This window comes from Phocoena phocoena, chromosome 14, assembly GCF_963924675.1.
Source record: "Phocoena phocoena chromosome 14, mPhoPho1.1, whole genome shotgun sequence".
NCBI lineage: Eukaryota > Metazoa > Chordata > Mammalia > Artiodactyla > Phocoenidae > Phocoena > Phocoena phocoena.
The window spans coordinates 32,161,300-32,177,688 of record NC_089232.1 but is presented as its reverse complement, the minus strand read 5'-3'; the positions used below and the strand labels follow the sequence as shown (position 1 = coordinate 32,177,688).

General features: G+C 36.8%; 1 protein-coding gene across 1 annotated transcript in view; it reads left to right on the top strand.

Moving 5' to 3' along the window:
• ANTXR1 (ANTXR cell adhesion molecule 1) overlaps positions 1-16,389 on the top strand; it is a 240,802-nt gene that overhangs the window by 24,989 nt on the left and 199,424 nt on the right. The window contains exons 2-3 of the mRNA XM_065890773.1: positions 1,571-1,642; positions 5,993-6,064. Of these exons, the coding sequence (XP_065746845.1) occupies positions 1,571-1,642; positions 5,993-6,064 (144 nt within the window). The remainder of the gene's footprint in view (positions 1-1,570; positions 1,643-5,992; positions 6,065-16,389) is intronic.

The following is a 16,389-nucleotide window of genomic DNA, read 5'->3' as shown; positions in this document are numbered from 1 at the left end:
ATACATCAAGGTGTGGGCTCTCCATTTCACTCCATTCCTTCTGCTGTTCTGTATCATACATATAGGGCCACTATATGTGATAGGGCAAACTTTCCTACTTTGTTCTTTTTCATTATTGCCTTGATTACTTTTAGAACTGTAATCTTCATTTCATTTTTGGAGTCCATTTTTGAGCTTAACAAAACTTTCTTTCAGAATTTTTCCTAGAATTGAAGTTATAGATTAACTTGAGGACGTGAGATATCCTTATGATATGGAATCTTTCAGCACATGACCATAACGTATTGTGTCACTTCTGCTCAGGTCAGACAGACATATCATTTCTGGATATGGGGCAGAAGAAAATAAATTTTCCTCATAGAGATGGAATACACTCAACCAGAATGAGAATTCCTAAAGATACTGCATCATGAAAAGGAAGGCCTAAGATCTACTTTGCCCAAATTCATCTTAAATATCTATAAAATAGTCTGAAACAAAGACAAAATAATAATAACTCTCTAGAAGTTAAACTTAAGATAAATGAGTGCATAAAAAATAAAAGTAATCTGAAAACAATGGAAAATGTTTGCAGTACAAAATGTCAGAGTCAAAGGAGCAAACTCTAACCTCAAGAATTATTAGAATGACAGGCAGAAACGCAAGGCTCAGCTGAAACAGATCCTTAAGTAAAAGGAAAGAACATCAAAGCTACAGAAGAGTGGGTTAGAATAGAAAAACCTACTATGAAGTCAATGCAACAGATTGAAGTATGAGCACTAGGAAATACTTAGAAGCTGAACTGAAGCAGTAGTAAGTCGTATCAGTGAAACAGAAGTCAACCTTGGGAAATAAAGAAGCCCCCTTCCAAATCTAAAATGCTATGATCCCATCTGTCTTAGAGAAAGTTTCCCTCTTTTTTCAGTAAAGTTTCCCTCTTTTTATTAAAAAAAGGCTGTATCATTTTTCTTCTTTTATTTATTAGTATGACTAGTTACATTAGATATCCTTAAATGTTGAACTATTAATACATTCCTGAAATAAATACCAATTAATTAATTAGTATTCTTTTGGATTCCTGCTGCATTCATTTTGCTAATATTTTATTTACAGATTTTTGAATCTATATTTACCAATGAATTTGGACTCTTCTTTTTTGAGGAGGGGGATCTGTTTATCTTTGTTTATTTGGGCATCTAGTTTGTGCTAATTTCATTTAAATGAATCGGAATCATTTTTCTTCTGTAATCAAAGCAATCATTTAAAGAGCACAAAAATAACTGTTTCTTAAAGATTTGAAACTAAACTGTGAATCTGGTTGGGCCCAGGGTTTTTTGTTGTTCTGTTTTGTTTTGTTTTGTTTTTAGCGTATGAGTGTGTGGAATGGGGTGGGAAGGAGTGAAGGAAGTTCTTTACCAACATTTCTCAGAATTCTAACATAAAGCATCCTTTTAAATAATTTCCAAAGTTATGGAAATTTCAGATAATAAGCCCAGTTAGAGGATAGGTCAGAAGTAAAGTAATAGACTATATGACACAAGGTAAAGACAAATGAACACCTGATGAAGTCACATCTGTTTTATGTTCCTAGATCAGGAAGTGTACTGCACCACTGGAATGAAATCTATTACTTCGTGGAACAGTTGGCTCATAAATTCATCAGGTGAGAAACATAATGAGTAGTTCTCCGTCATGAGTACAGCCAGCAGGTTTGCTATTCTACTACTTACTGACCACTTTGGGGATGCTTTTTGACAAAGGTAGACCCTCAGATCTTATCACGGAGACTTGACTTTGTTTTCATCTTTGCCACATATTAGAATAACTTTTGGCCTCGTGTTTTCAAGAGGACCCTGATTAGGTTATAAGACCAACATTTTAACTTCCTCCCTCTCTTGTCAAATAATATCCTTCTAGAAGGATCGTTAACATTTTCTTTCACGGTGCAACATGCTGGGACAATTGGCTCATTCTGGCTGGACCCATGTGTAGAGCCTGCAGGGTGTAAGGTAACCAACTCATCCCAGTTTGCCCAGGACTTTCCTGGTTTTAGCACTGAAAGTTTCACATCTTGGGAACTCTCCTCAGTCCTGGGCAAACCGCCATGGTTGGCCAGCCTGGCTATATATGCCTTATCAGGTAGAATCCTCTGAGCATTCTTGACACCACTTTCCAAGGAAGGACAATGCAGTTTTGAACATTGTCACTATACACATTGCAGGGGCCTTGGAGGTCCTACTTTCCAATAAGTAGGACCCACTAGTAAAAGAAAGGAGGTCATTTCACCCTCCTTGTGTGCAACCTCCAAAGGCCAACACAACTGTGATAGCATTAACGGATATGCTTGAAGCCAGTTGTCAAGGTCTTTGGTGAAATTGTTCTGATCGTTGTAAATTTGAAAGCAGCTCCAACCCTGCTTGATGGTCTCTGTAGAGTCTTCCAGCTGATGTGAGTAACCATATACTTCCTCTTTGAATATGTTGTCCTCTGAGACCAGGGTCATGACAGATGTGTTCCCTGCAAATTCATTTACTGGTCTCAACATGTACCCACCGCTTGATTGGAGGGAGGCGGTTAAGAGGTGTCCTCTCCATTATGCCCAAACTTGGAAACTACAGCAGGAAGCATCTACACCCAGATGAAGGGAAAAAACAGAGGCTGGGAGGAGACAGGAGGGTAAAGTAGAGGAAAAGAAGAGAAGCAAATACATGGATGGTATTAAAAGCGAAGTTAAGAGAATTGTACAAGCTTAGAACTGAAAGGAACAACTTCCCAAGCTATCGTCCGAGGCATTCACTAACCCCCAACTTGAATAGCTCTGGTGAGAAACTGCTGCGTTTTGAGGCAAACAACCCAATAGTTGGATAATTCCAGTTTCCATAAGAGTCTTTTTTGTCATTGACCCATAATGTCCTTTCCTACACTCTCATCCATCTGGAGTGATATAAAACAAATCTGCCTCCAGACGCCTCAGAGTACCTGCTATGTCTGTCTTTCCTCTAATGGTTTTCTGTTCTCTCTAAAGCAGAGGAGTCTCCTGGAAAAGGCTTTGAAGTTAGGCAGATGTGGATTTTCATCCAAGCTCCATTGGGCAACCATAGCAATTAACTTACCTTGGTTGAACCCTAGTTTGCGTGTGAAAATTATACGAGAAAACATGTGCAAAGCAACTAGCCCAGCACCTGGCTAAGTGTGCGAAGCAACTAGCCCAGCACCTGGCTAAGAGTGAGCACATGACACTTCTCTTCCCCAGTTCCTTCAGAAACTCCAGACACTTTGCTATTTTAGATTCAAAGACGTTAGAGGTAGGAGTTGGGGGAACTAAGCCAGTCCTCCTCGTTTTATAGACAAAGAAACTAAGGACCAGAGTAGTCGACATGGCCTAATCTAGACCACGAGGCACTTTCCTTTAATTGTCTCCTCTGGCCCTCTTTGGCTCTGGACCCTCCTCAAAGTGTGGCATGAAGACACTACTGCCACGCAAACTCCAAGAGGAGGGTCTGTCTTTTGTTGCCTGCTTCAGCCCCAGGGCCGATAGTAGTGCCTGACACACGATACCTGCTCAATCAGTAATATAACTTTTCACCTTTTTCTTGAAGCCCCCAACCTGAACCTCACACCCACCCCTCTCAGCAAAGAACTTCACCTCCTGTTTCACCAAGAGCCCAGAGAACAGCAAGCAAGGGATTACCTCCTATTCCAATCCTCCTCTTAAAAGATGGATGCATGCCCTTCCCATCGTCTCTGAGATTCAAGTATCCCTCCTATTTAAAACCTGTCCTTCCATTTTAGTCCATTTTATCCCATTGTCTCCAATATCCCCCAGGTCTTTGTTTCTGTCTTGTATTTTTCTCTACCTTTCCTCTGGCTCCATTTCCACTATCAATAGACATAACCTCATCTGAAAAAAAAAAAAACAATGAATTTCCTGATCATGTCTTTCTATAGATGCTACCTTAATTCTTTACCAGTTTCTCACTCAAATATCTTTAAAGACTCACCATCTCCATATCCTTACTTCTCATTCATTCCTTAACCCACTCCCATCTGGCCTTCATCCGCACCCTCGACCTGCTTGCTCTCACCAAATTCCCTAAGTGATACCCTAGAGGACAAATCCATTGAGAGCCATGAAGTGCTTGTTCTGCTGGATGGAGGAGTTTCATTGGATTCAGATTTATCTCTCCTTAAAATTCTCCCCTCCGCTGGCTTCTGGCTCTCCTTTCATCCCCTGCCCGGAGCCAGGCCTTTAAATGTTGGTTTTGGTTCTGGTTTGGCTCCCTTCCCTTCTCCCTGCTGATACTCTGACAATTTTACTCACATCAGTATGCTGAGAACTCCCAAATTATGTCTGCAGCCCGGATTCATATACCAATTACCCCTTGGAGACCTACATCTCCTGCATTTCAAATTCATTCTTTCCAGAGCTTAACTCTATATAAGGGAGGCAGTATAACATAGTGGTTAAGAGCCCAAGTTCTAGAATCAGAATGTTTGGTTTTAAGCCCTAGGTCTACCACCCTCCCACTGTGTGACTTTGGGAAAATTATTTTATCTTTCAGGGTCTCAATTTCCTTTCGTGGAAAATAGGAATAATAATAGTAATGATCTCATAAAGTTGTTACAAGTTTAATGAAATAATACATGCAAATCACTTACAGTAGTGCTTGGCACATAGTAAGTACTTGAAAGGGTTGGCCATTATTATATTATCATGATAATTATGATTTTTATTATCATTTCTGATGTGGTGTCCTCCTGGCCCAGCACTAGTGAGGTAGTAAAAGGCAGCATGTTGCCATGGACAGGGAACCCAGGTCTTTTTCCAAAGGCCAATTTCAATTCACCAGGTGTTGCTTGGGCTCCTACCAAGTATTACACATCATGCTAAAGGGTTTCCGAAGGTGCATCAGACATACGGTAATGGATGTAGACTTTATCTTGGATGCATTAGGAGCCATTGGAGGTTTGATAGCAGATGAATGACAAGATCTGATTTATATTTTAGGAAAATAATCCTGGAAGCAGTGTGAGGAATGAATTGGAGCAAGGAATGATGATAGGCAAGGTCACCAGCTAGGAAACAATGACTATTGTCAGGAAAAGGGGGAAGGTTTGGGGAAACATTTTAGGAAGTGGGAAATATAAGATTTGGGGCCAGGTCAGGTATGGGAGGTTACTGCATCATGAAGAACTAGGTTGATGCTATGAAGTGTGAACCATCTGGCTACTTAGAGAGAGCCCCAAAGGATGGCATTCCAGTGGTGAACCCACTGTAGTCTGACAGTCTATCTTGCAGACCGAAAAACATGTTTGTCCTCAGCTGAGAGTTGATCTATCTCTCAGAGTGTGGATTTCACATTGGCAAAGCTCCCAAGTACCGCCATATAAAAACCATGCCGATGTATTCATTAATCATGAGAAGTTTAACTACCAAGAAGAATAGATAGTCTTGTGACCCATCAGCACATGCTTTCCTTATAGGGTAACCTCCTTGGGAAGCCAAATAGAAATTAAAAGTTGATGGTGATCCTACTTTCAGAGTAAAATGAACTGTATAATCTTAATGGCTAATGGCATCAAGCTGCCATTGCCTGAGACACCCAGGTCGGTAGAGGATACACCAGACTGCAGTGGAGGCACTATCAAATGTTGTCTGTTGGGATCCTGATTTGCATAGACAGCATGCAAACCAGTCTTCTAGGGGCACACTTCAGACAGAGCAGAGGGAAGTGATGAATCTTAGCTTTCTTACTTGCGACCCACACTCACTGAGTGGTGGTCAAATCAGAAGCAGCCTCCAGGAGGACAAAGTGGGTCTTCTCTTTGGTCCACAGCTTCAAGTCAGCTGCTGGCTGACTACTTGCAACACCAGCTGTGAAGGTTCCCTTTGGGTTGAAGGCTGGCAGCTCTGGCAGCCGTAATATAAAGAGAAGAAGAGGGGGAAGCCTGGAAGGGAATGGCATTCCACAGTCTCTCTTTCTGCCCTAACAGAATCGCTTTTCCTTTCCAGTCCACAGCTAAGAATGTCCTTTATTGTCTTCTCTACTCAAGGAACAACCCTAATGAAGCTAACAGAAGACAGGTAAGGACGCTCCCCACCCCTATCATTACAAAACCCATCTTTTCTTGAGTAGTTCTGGTATTTGTGCCCCACTGCCAGCTTTGACCTGGCAGTGATTTTAATTGAATTGTTCTCTCCTTTGACTTATGCCTTGAACTTTGCACGTTGGCCCATCTGTTAATTTACTCTGTGATGACTTTGATAGAATTTCCTTACGTCAGTGAAATTTTATAAATGACTAAATCACGTTAAGGTAAATCTTACCTTTGATTGGTGACTCAACATGTTAGCAAACCAAATTCTTGAGGGAATATATTTTCTTTTATTTAAATTAGATTTACTTTGTGGATTAAGTGTTCAAAGATATAATAAGTGTGCTATGAGAGAAGGAAGAACTTGAAATATTATCATCCATAATGACTAAGGCAGCGAATAGAAAGGGAGGGTTTATGGCACTACAGAATTAAAAGAAATTTGAATCAGGTATGGGAAAATGTTGACAGAAAATGATTAGTCAGACCTAGCTTAACAAAAACATGAGTTGGGGTTTTACCACTTGCAGATGAAAATTAGCAGTAACAGAGATACGTCATTTATTCACGGCTAGGATGGTATATTGGAGATGACACTTTTCCTGAGTTAATGATGCTTTGTCCACTTTTTAAAAAGTGGTATGGTCCACATGAGAGAGGTCCCAGGGCGGGGCACACGTGGGACTATGGGCCGACTTACGTGGACATGTTGGGGAAAGGAAGGGAAGAACGGCAAGTACAGGAAGGGCAGGAAGACTTTATTCTGTGCGATTCTTCTAGAAATGAGAATAGGGCTAACAGGATGGAGTAAGGTTTTCCTGGAATTGGCACTCACACAGCACATCTGAGCTAGTCCCCATTTTTTCCATGTCTTTGTTCCCCATCTGTAACAAAAAGAACACTCTCTAGGAAGTTTTCAAATCCTGTTACTCCTTCAGCAGTATCTATCATATGCATGCATGCCATTTGAGATGTACTGAAACCCCATTTTAAAAACAAGGGTTTCTTATTCCTTATTAACAGAAGGAGAAACTGAGGCCTTGTCATGTTCCTAAGGATGCCAAGCAGCATCCACTCTAGAGGCAGGCTGCACATTCTTTCCACTCCACCTGCCGTTAAACAGAGACTCATGAAGCCCAAGAAACCTGTGTGATTTCCCTTCAGTATCGGCCAAGGATTTTTTTTAAAGATCCTCTATACACACATTTATTTGCTACTGAAAGTTGAAACAGAACATCAAAAATATTTTTTTACAATTCAACACGCTGTTCTAACAATGCTCTGGCCAAGCCACCCAACGTTTTCTTTCCATTCCTTCCACACAAGTTAATTTGTTTCAAATTCTTGATATTGGGTTTCTTCTTACAGTGGACTTCAGGCTCATAAAACAGGCAATACCTGAGACCTATTAGTGCTTCTTTGTGTCAAATCAGAGTGGAACTAAAGTATATTCAAGTCACTGAAATGCAAGCTACATAGCTTAACTTATAAGGTAACTTATAAGTTACCTGCATTAAGGTAGAAAAGAGATGCAAGAAAAAAGACATCACAGAACTTATAATACAGGCTATCAAAATATTGGTACACAATCTTTTCCAAGCTGCTTCATAATGATCCTAAAATTACGAGCAAGGAAAATTTGTACAAGAAGAAGGTTTATGGCCCATCCAACTGTGTGTCATAATTTCTGTAATATTTATTGTCGTAATTTTCTCATAATTATCCTCGTAAGGATCTCTATGAAACAGGCAATAACGACAGCTGTATCTAAATCTTTTCACTCTTGATCGAGTCTCAACGTCCTTCTACCATGGTTCTCTTTGAGAGTCAGACAGAGGCAGCCTGGCTACTTTTAATATATTGAATCATCCTTTCCATCCTTTCTCTCTGAGCAGTCAACAATGTCCTCACCCCTCTCCTGTAGGGTCAAGGATTTTAAGAAGCTCTGAGACAATGTCTCTAGCCTATGGACTATATGCAAGACTCCTAATCTCTCTCAGTCTTTATATGTGATAATATCTGAGTCATAATTTGCAGAGATGTCTTTTCTTCAGAGAAAACCCCTCTCTCACCCATTCTTCACATCCTCCTACAACCCAAGGCTGCGTAGTGCCGCTTCATGCCGATTCCACTCGCTCTGCACCTAAGAGTTTGGCGAGAGACCAAGTTCACACATCCCCTGTGGATATGTTGTGTGCCACTGCTCACAGCCTCTGGGAAGCTGGAGAGGTGGAGGGAAGTCACAGATTTATAAACACTAGCAGAACATCGAGTCTTTCAGACCTATTTTGGTTATGCTAGCTCAAATTAGTCATCTGAATCCTACTTTGAATCTAGTTTTTTGTACCTTAACTTCACTACTCCTAGTACCCCAATGCCAAGAAGACTGGGATTGGAATCTCTACTTTGCTGGAAGCAGCATTTAATAATTAAGGGATGAATATGCGTCAAACAGCAGCCAGAAATACCTTGCTAGAGGCTGAATGATTTGGGATGAGCAGGTGCAAACTATGATATATAGAATGGATAAACAACAAGGTCCTACTGCATAGCACAGGGAACTATGTTCAATACACTGTGATAAACCGTAATGGAAAAGAATGTGAAAAGCATGTGTATATATATATATATGTGTGTGTGTGTGTGTGTGTGTGTGTGTGTGTGTATAAGGCTGAATGAGTTTCATGTGGTGACTGCTTGACCTAATCTGTGGGTCAGCTGGCAAAGCATGACCATGGTTCACTGACCCATCCCCAACCTTGTCAGCCTGTGGAAAGACGCAGGCAAGCCAGCTCTCTCTAAAATAGTTTCTCATGAGATTGGCGTAAAGAATTAGACTTTCAGAACTTCCAACCTGCTACTGTTTCTGAAACATATGACTGTGGTTTAGTTGGTCACGGGAATTTTTATATTTTTTTCTGTGTCTCATTTAATCTTCATAATATCCCTAAAAGACAGTAAAAGATGCATTATTTTACCTATGTAGTAACTGAGGAGACTTACAGAATTTTTAAAATCTCGTTCAAAAACAAGACATGAATTAGCAGAGACTCTCATTTCAACAAGAGCAAAAGGTTTGGGGTATATCAAAAGTACATTTGCATTCAGTTCTCGGGATCAGATCCACACAGGGGAAACCATGGGAAGGTTGAAGAAACAGAATGGAAAAGAATTACGCTGTGTTGAGATGTAGTAGAGGGGTTACAGTTAGACTAATGATACCTCTGCCATTTGTGTCTTTTATCTGCTAAGCCCTTTACATAGCATTTATTTATTCCCATATAACCATTATTACTTCAATTTCTAATGTGGTCTTTGCGGTCATTTGATTTATTGTTTCATATGTAAAGTGTCATTTTTCACTAACTGCCGTCAAGATTTTTTTCTCTATCTTTAGTTCTCAGCAGTTTGATAATGATGTGTCTGGCACACTTTCGTTTGTTTTTTGAGTTTATCCTCTTTTGGCTTTGCTGAGCTTCTTGAATCTAGAAATTTATGTCTTTCACCAGATTGTGTGGATCTGTGGCGATTACTTTTCAAATAATTTTTTCTGCACTGATCATTTTCCCCTCTCCTTCTGAGACCCCAGTGACACACATGTTAGACCTTCTGATGTTATTCCACATGTCCCTGAAGTTCTGTTCAATTTTTGTTTTGCAGTTTTCTTTCTGTTCTTTATACCAGATCGTTTCTATTGTTCTGTTTTCATGTTAACTGACTCTTTTCCTCTGTCATCTCCATTCTGCTGTTTAGCTCATCTACTGAATTTCTTATTATAGATATTGTGTTTTTCAGTCCTAAAATATCTACTTGGTTCTTTTTAAAATTTTTGTTTCTCTGCCGAGAACGTCTATCCTTCCATTTAATTCAAGTGTGTTACCTTTACCTCATAGATTATAGTTATTATAACTCCTATTATATAATAACTTCAGTTATTATAACTGATAATTCCAATAGCTCAGGATTGGCATCTTAATTGTCTGCTCTCCTGAGAATGGGTCACATTTTCTAGGTGATTTGTATGTCAAGCAAATTTAGATCATATTCTACAAGTTTTTAATATCGTGTTCTTGAGACTCTGAGTCGTATTCAAATCCTATAGAGAATGTTGATCTGTTTGTTTGTTTGCTTTAGTAGGCAATCACCCTGGCTAGGTTCAGATCACAGGTTCTATCTTGTCTTCTGTGGTTTTGATTTTGGTTCAGTTTTCAAAGTCTTTGCTAAGCTGCTTTAGGTGTCTCCTGCACGTATGCAGTTCAGAGATGAGCCTGGGAGTCCTACACCTTCATACGCAGAAGTAGAGGGATCCCCTTCACCAGCTCTCTCCTCTCCAGGGTTCCCCACACACGGATTTTCTCAGAGGCCCCTGCCCTCCAAGTCTTCTAGCAAGAAAAATGGGGTTTCTCTTGGAGTGTTGGTCACCACGTTGCTGCATGCAGTTCTGTACTGAGGCCACCCCAGGAGTCATAAGAGACAAATAAAAATGGGATTTCCTCCACATTCTTTGAACCACAGGGGCCGCTTTTCCCAAGGGCCAGAAATATGGTGGCTTTCTTAGCTTTTAGGCGACATCCCAGGCTACTGCCATGTGACTGAGGCCCACCCTCAGATTAAAGCCACGAGGGAAATGAAGAAAAAAAATTTGGAATTCATCCTTGTATGGGTTATTTCTCCAGGTTTTAATTCTCCAATCCACCTGCATTTTTTGCTTTTCAGAGTTTTATTGTGTTTGCTTTTTTCATTTTGTCCAGACTTTTTATTATAATCCACAGAAGAGGTAGCCTATAGCAAGCCTGCTGTTACTTCAGTTCTACAGATAAGGACACTGAGATTCAGAGAGCTTAGATAACTTGCTAAGATCAAAGAATGAAAATGGCAGAACTGCTATTCTGATTATGGATTCTGTTCAGTCCAACTCATGGGCTTTGCATCATATTATGTTGCTCTTTCAAGATTTCTTAGCTTCATCCATTTGCAAAATGATTGAAAAATTGTAACAAGTTTTTTAGGTTTCCTCATTAGCATAATAAAGGATTAATGTTCATTTAAGTACTAATAGAATAAATTATTTTAGTGTTAACTACTGCACGTGATTCCCTAAAAACCCCTTGGATAATCTTTTGCCTGATCTTAATCGAAATACTTCAAATGTTTCATCATTTGGAAATGAGATCATGTCAAGGAAGTCCAACTCTTCGTTTAAAAGAAAACAGGAATAGATATTCAGTTTAATCAAATGCATTTTTGGTATCTATTGAAGTCATATTTTTCCTTTGACCTACTAATACAGAGAAATGCATTACAGAAGATATTTTTAAATTGGGCCATACGCGTATCTGGTTACACTTGGTTGTGATACATTATCATTTTGATATAGAACTGAATTCTGTTTCCTGTATTTTATTCAGAAATTTAACATCAGTATTCATAATTGTGATCGGGCTGCTAATGTCCTTTTCATGACTACCTTTACTTACAGTATTTTTTATAATTTTTTTCTTACATTTAGTTTATTACTTCTAGAATTAATCCGATGTAAGGTATGAAGTGAAGATCCGTCTTTTCTCTCCAAGTGTTTAGGCAGTTTTTCCAACACCATTTACTGGATAATCCTTTACTACCAACTTGCAAAGTTAAACTTTTTCATAGACTTGTGTCCATGGCTGGGTTTTCTATTCTGATGCACTGCATTTCTGTCTGTTCTTATGCTACTACCACATTATTTTAATTAGTTTTAACATCTGGAAGACAAGCCCTTCCTCACTTCTAATCCTGTGTGAAAATCGCCTAGTCTTTAGTGGGTCTTTTTCCCTATCACATGCATTTTAAATAATTTTTTTAATGTTCCAAAATATTCCTGGGGTTTTCACTTGAACTGTATGAAAAGTACAGAGTAACCTTAACAAAATGGCATTACATTGTTACTATATTGATTTTCTTATTTAAGGATATATCATTTCTCTTTTATATCCCCCAATGAGGTTTTGATATTTCCTTCAGCTCAGTCTCATACAGTGTTCACTAAGTTTATTCCTAGACATTTTAAAGTTTTGCTTCCATTGTGAATAAATTTTTTTTCTGTTGTATTTTCTAAACTGTTGTTCACTATAAAGCAATTAACCTATAATTTGGGATCCGTGGGGTTTTATTGAACTCCATAGAATTATTTTTAAAAATTTGCAAACCAGGGAGATTGTAATTTGCAATAGAACCAGGCCTATGCCCCCCAAACAGTTAAGAAATACTGGCTTGGGGGAAATTATTGCTTTGTAGATTTATTTCTTATCCCATCATTTTAATGAAACATTATATTAATTCTAATATTTTTCCAGTTAATTTTGGAGTGGTTTTCTAGTAAGATGGTTATATTATTTATAATTAATGATAACTTCTGTCCTCTTTTCTAATATTTATATCTTTTATAACTTCTCAGTTATCTTGGGTTGCTTGTTTTTTTGATATTGAATTGTATGAGCTGTTGGTATATTTTGCATATTAACTCCTTGTCAGTAGCATCGTTTGCAAATATTTTCTCCCATTCCTTAGGTTTTCTTTTCAGTTTGTTGATGGTTTCCTTCGGTGTGCAAAAGCTTTTAAGTTTGATTAGGTCCCATTTGTTTATTTTTGGTTTTATTTAATCTACCTTGGGAGATTGATCATAGAAAACATTGGTACGATTTATGTCTGAGAATGTTTTGCCTATGTTCTCTTCTAGAAGTTTAATGGTGTTATGTTAATTAGGTCTTTAAACCATTTTGAGTTTATTTTTGTATATGGTGTGTCTTCTTGGGTATCTTATTAAGTTGGCTAAAATTTTCAAACTTTAATGGAACTTGTGTTTCACAATTCTGTACCTTATTGGATATTGACTTCATAGAGTTTTTTATCTACTATATTAAGGAATGATTCTTCAACTGCAAGTTTATTAAAACATTTTTATCTGAAATGTTAGTTTCATTAAATGCCCTTTTGTCATAAAAAGATAATTATATCTTTCTTTTATTTCCTTTGCCCTGTCTATGTGAAAATTTCAAATCAAAAAATTTCCTGATGTGAAACTAACCTTAAATTCCTGAAATAAATTTTATTCATCATGGTTTGCTCTTTTATTATATTTCTGGATTTGATTTAATATAAACCTAAATATATCACTTATTAATATTTAATATTAAGAATATTCAAGAGTTTCATTTTATACTGTCTTTGTCAGGCTTGCAATAAGGATTGCACAAGTTTAGAAAAATGAATTGGCAATCTTTTCATGTGCTATGGAATATCTAAAGTAATACAGAAAGTGTAAGCTTGTTCAAGGTTTAATGTATATCAGAGGAAAGCCAACTAAGCCTAAACCATTATTAAAGAAGTTATTTGACAGTTATCTCAAAATCTTGTATGACTGTTGTTAGTATCGTATTTACCACCTTGAGAAGTGGTAGAAATTACCAGTGTGTTGATATTTTAATTCTATAACATACCTTTTTAATTTTCAAAATCTCTTCTGTATCTGTGATTATATCCCTTTTCCAACATTCATGTAAAGTATTTTTGTCTCTTATTGCCCCATTCAAATTACTCAATGGGTTCTCTCTTAGATTTATTCATCAGTTTTCTTTCATATAATTGTTTTGTTTTATGATATATTACTTTATTCTTTTACTATTATTAATTCCTTCCTTTGGCTTATCTTTTATTTCATCTCTTTTTGTGAATTGAAATTCATTATATTTTATTATTTCTCATTTAATAATAAAAGCTATTATGAATATAAATTATACTCTAAATCTCTTCCTTATTGAATCTCATATGCTCCAACATGTACTGTTCTCATTATTGTTAATTTCTAAATAGTTTATATTTATAATTTTAGATTTGATATTAAATTATTTACAAAATATTTCACAATTTCCACATGATTTTTGGTTTTTCATATTTTTCTCAATTTCTAGAGTCATTGCATTTTTCCAGAAAATATGTTTTATATAATTTCTACTTTTTAAATTTATTAATTTTTGTTGGTGGCCTAACATAGGAATCAATTTTACTTATCATTCATGGATGTTAGAAAATATGTATACATTGATGAATAAAAAGTTTTATATAAGAATATATTGATTAAATTTATTATTTTATATTTTTGTTTACTTGATCTGTGAAGACAGAAAGATATTTTCAAACTTTCCATCATGACTGTTTGAATTTTCAGTACATTGCCTTATCATTTACACTGTATTATTTAGCTCACATGTGTTTTTATTATGGAATAAATTTCTAATCAATGTAAAGTAAACTTTATCATCTTTACTGCTTTTTAAGTCCTTTGTCCAAAAATATTATAAACTTAAAATTTTTTTGTATTTTCTTACTATATCTTTGCCCACCCATTTAGCTTTTACCCTTGCTTGGTATTTTAATATTCCACTGTTGATTTGAAAAGTATAATTTGAAAGAGTATAATTTAATTCTTATTCTAGTAACAGCTCCCAATGGATGCTTGTCTTTATAATGGCAAGAATTAAATAATATTTATTTTTCTCCTTGCTCAATTTATTAAGAAATATTTGCATTACGTTTCATAAGTGTATACACATACACACACGTATACATATTTCCTTTCCAGTATTTGAAGTTTTTTTTAAATTTATGTTTTAAATTTCTCAGTTAGCTGAGTCTTTTTTCAGGTAAAATTTTTCTGAGGGGTATGTGAATATTAAGCTTTTCTAAGTCCAACTTATTTGAGAATTGTTGTTATTCACCTTCAGGTAAATATTTTAATTGAACTTTAATGATAAAGTTCTTATATACTGACTATCTTTTCCCCTGAATTTACTAGAAACAGTGATACAATGTCAACTTGCATGCATTCTGTTCTATATCGCATATAGAAAAAGGAGAGATTCCAATTTACTACATTTCTCCTTTGTCTTCCCCTCTTGAATGCTTGTAAAAAATTTTTTTCTTTATCTTTGGAATTTAGAAGAAAAGTCAAGAGAGTATATTTTGGCCCAAGGCCATCCATTAATTTTGTATAATACTTTGTATAGGACTTGAGCCATTCCATCTGACAAGTTAATAAACTTCTTTGGCTTAGGATTTTTTTTTCTATTATTTTTTTTATTATTACTTTTCTTCTGTCTGTTCATTGGGTTCTTGAATCTACCCCAAATCTCCTTTATACTCTATTATAAGTACAATTTTTTAATGTCTACCATTTTTCTTTGAGTTCTTGGAGAATGTTTCATTCTGGTTCAGTCATTCACCAATTTCAGTTGTTTTGTTTCTGTTTTTGCAGCATTCGCCTTACTGTTCACTGTTTCCATTGCATCGTCTTTTTTAATTGTGGTAAAATATACATACCATAAAGCTTAACACTTTAACCATTATTAAGCATACAGTGTGGTGACAGTAAGTTGTGCAACCATAACCACTATCCATCTCCAGGACTTTTTCATCATCCCAAACTAAAACTCTCCCCTGTCCCTGGCAACCTCTATTCTACCATCTATCTCTATTATTTTGCCTGTTCTAGGTACTTCATGTAAGTGGAATCGTATAATTTTTGTCCTTTTGTCTGGCTTATTTCACTTAACAAGTCTTCAAGGACCATCCATGTTGTAGCGTGTATCAGAATTTCATTCATTTTTAAGGCCAGAATAATATTCCATTGTATGTATATACCACATTTTGCTTATCGATTTATCTGTCAATGGATGGTTGAGTTGTTTCCATCTTTTGGCTGTTGTGAATAATGCTGCTGTGAACATTAGTGTGTAAATACCTGTTCAAGTCCCTGGTTTCAATTCTTTGGGGCATACACTAGAAGTGGAACTGATGGATTATATAGTAATTCTGTGTTTACTTTTTTGAGGAACCATCATACAGTTTTCCACAGTGGCTGCACCATTTTACAGTCCTACCAACAATGCATAGGGATTCCAATTTCTCCACATCCTTATTGATACTTATGATTTTCTGTTTTTTTTAAAATTGAGGTAACATTGGTTTGTAACATTATATAAGTTTCATGTGTACAACATATATTTCTACTTCCGTGTACACTACAGCATGCTCACCACTAAAAATTTAGTTTCTATTCATCACCATAGTTGACCCTCTACCCATTTCACACTGCCCCCCAACACCTTCCCCTCTGATAACTACTCTGTTCTCTGTATCTACGTGTTTGTTTTGGTTTTCTGTTTGGCTTATTTTGGTTTTCTGTTTGGCTTTCGGATTCCACATATGAGTGAAATCGTACAGTATTTGTCTTTCCCCATCTGGCTTATGTCACTTAACGTAATACCCTCAAGGTCCATC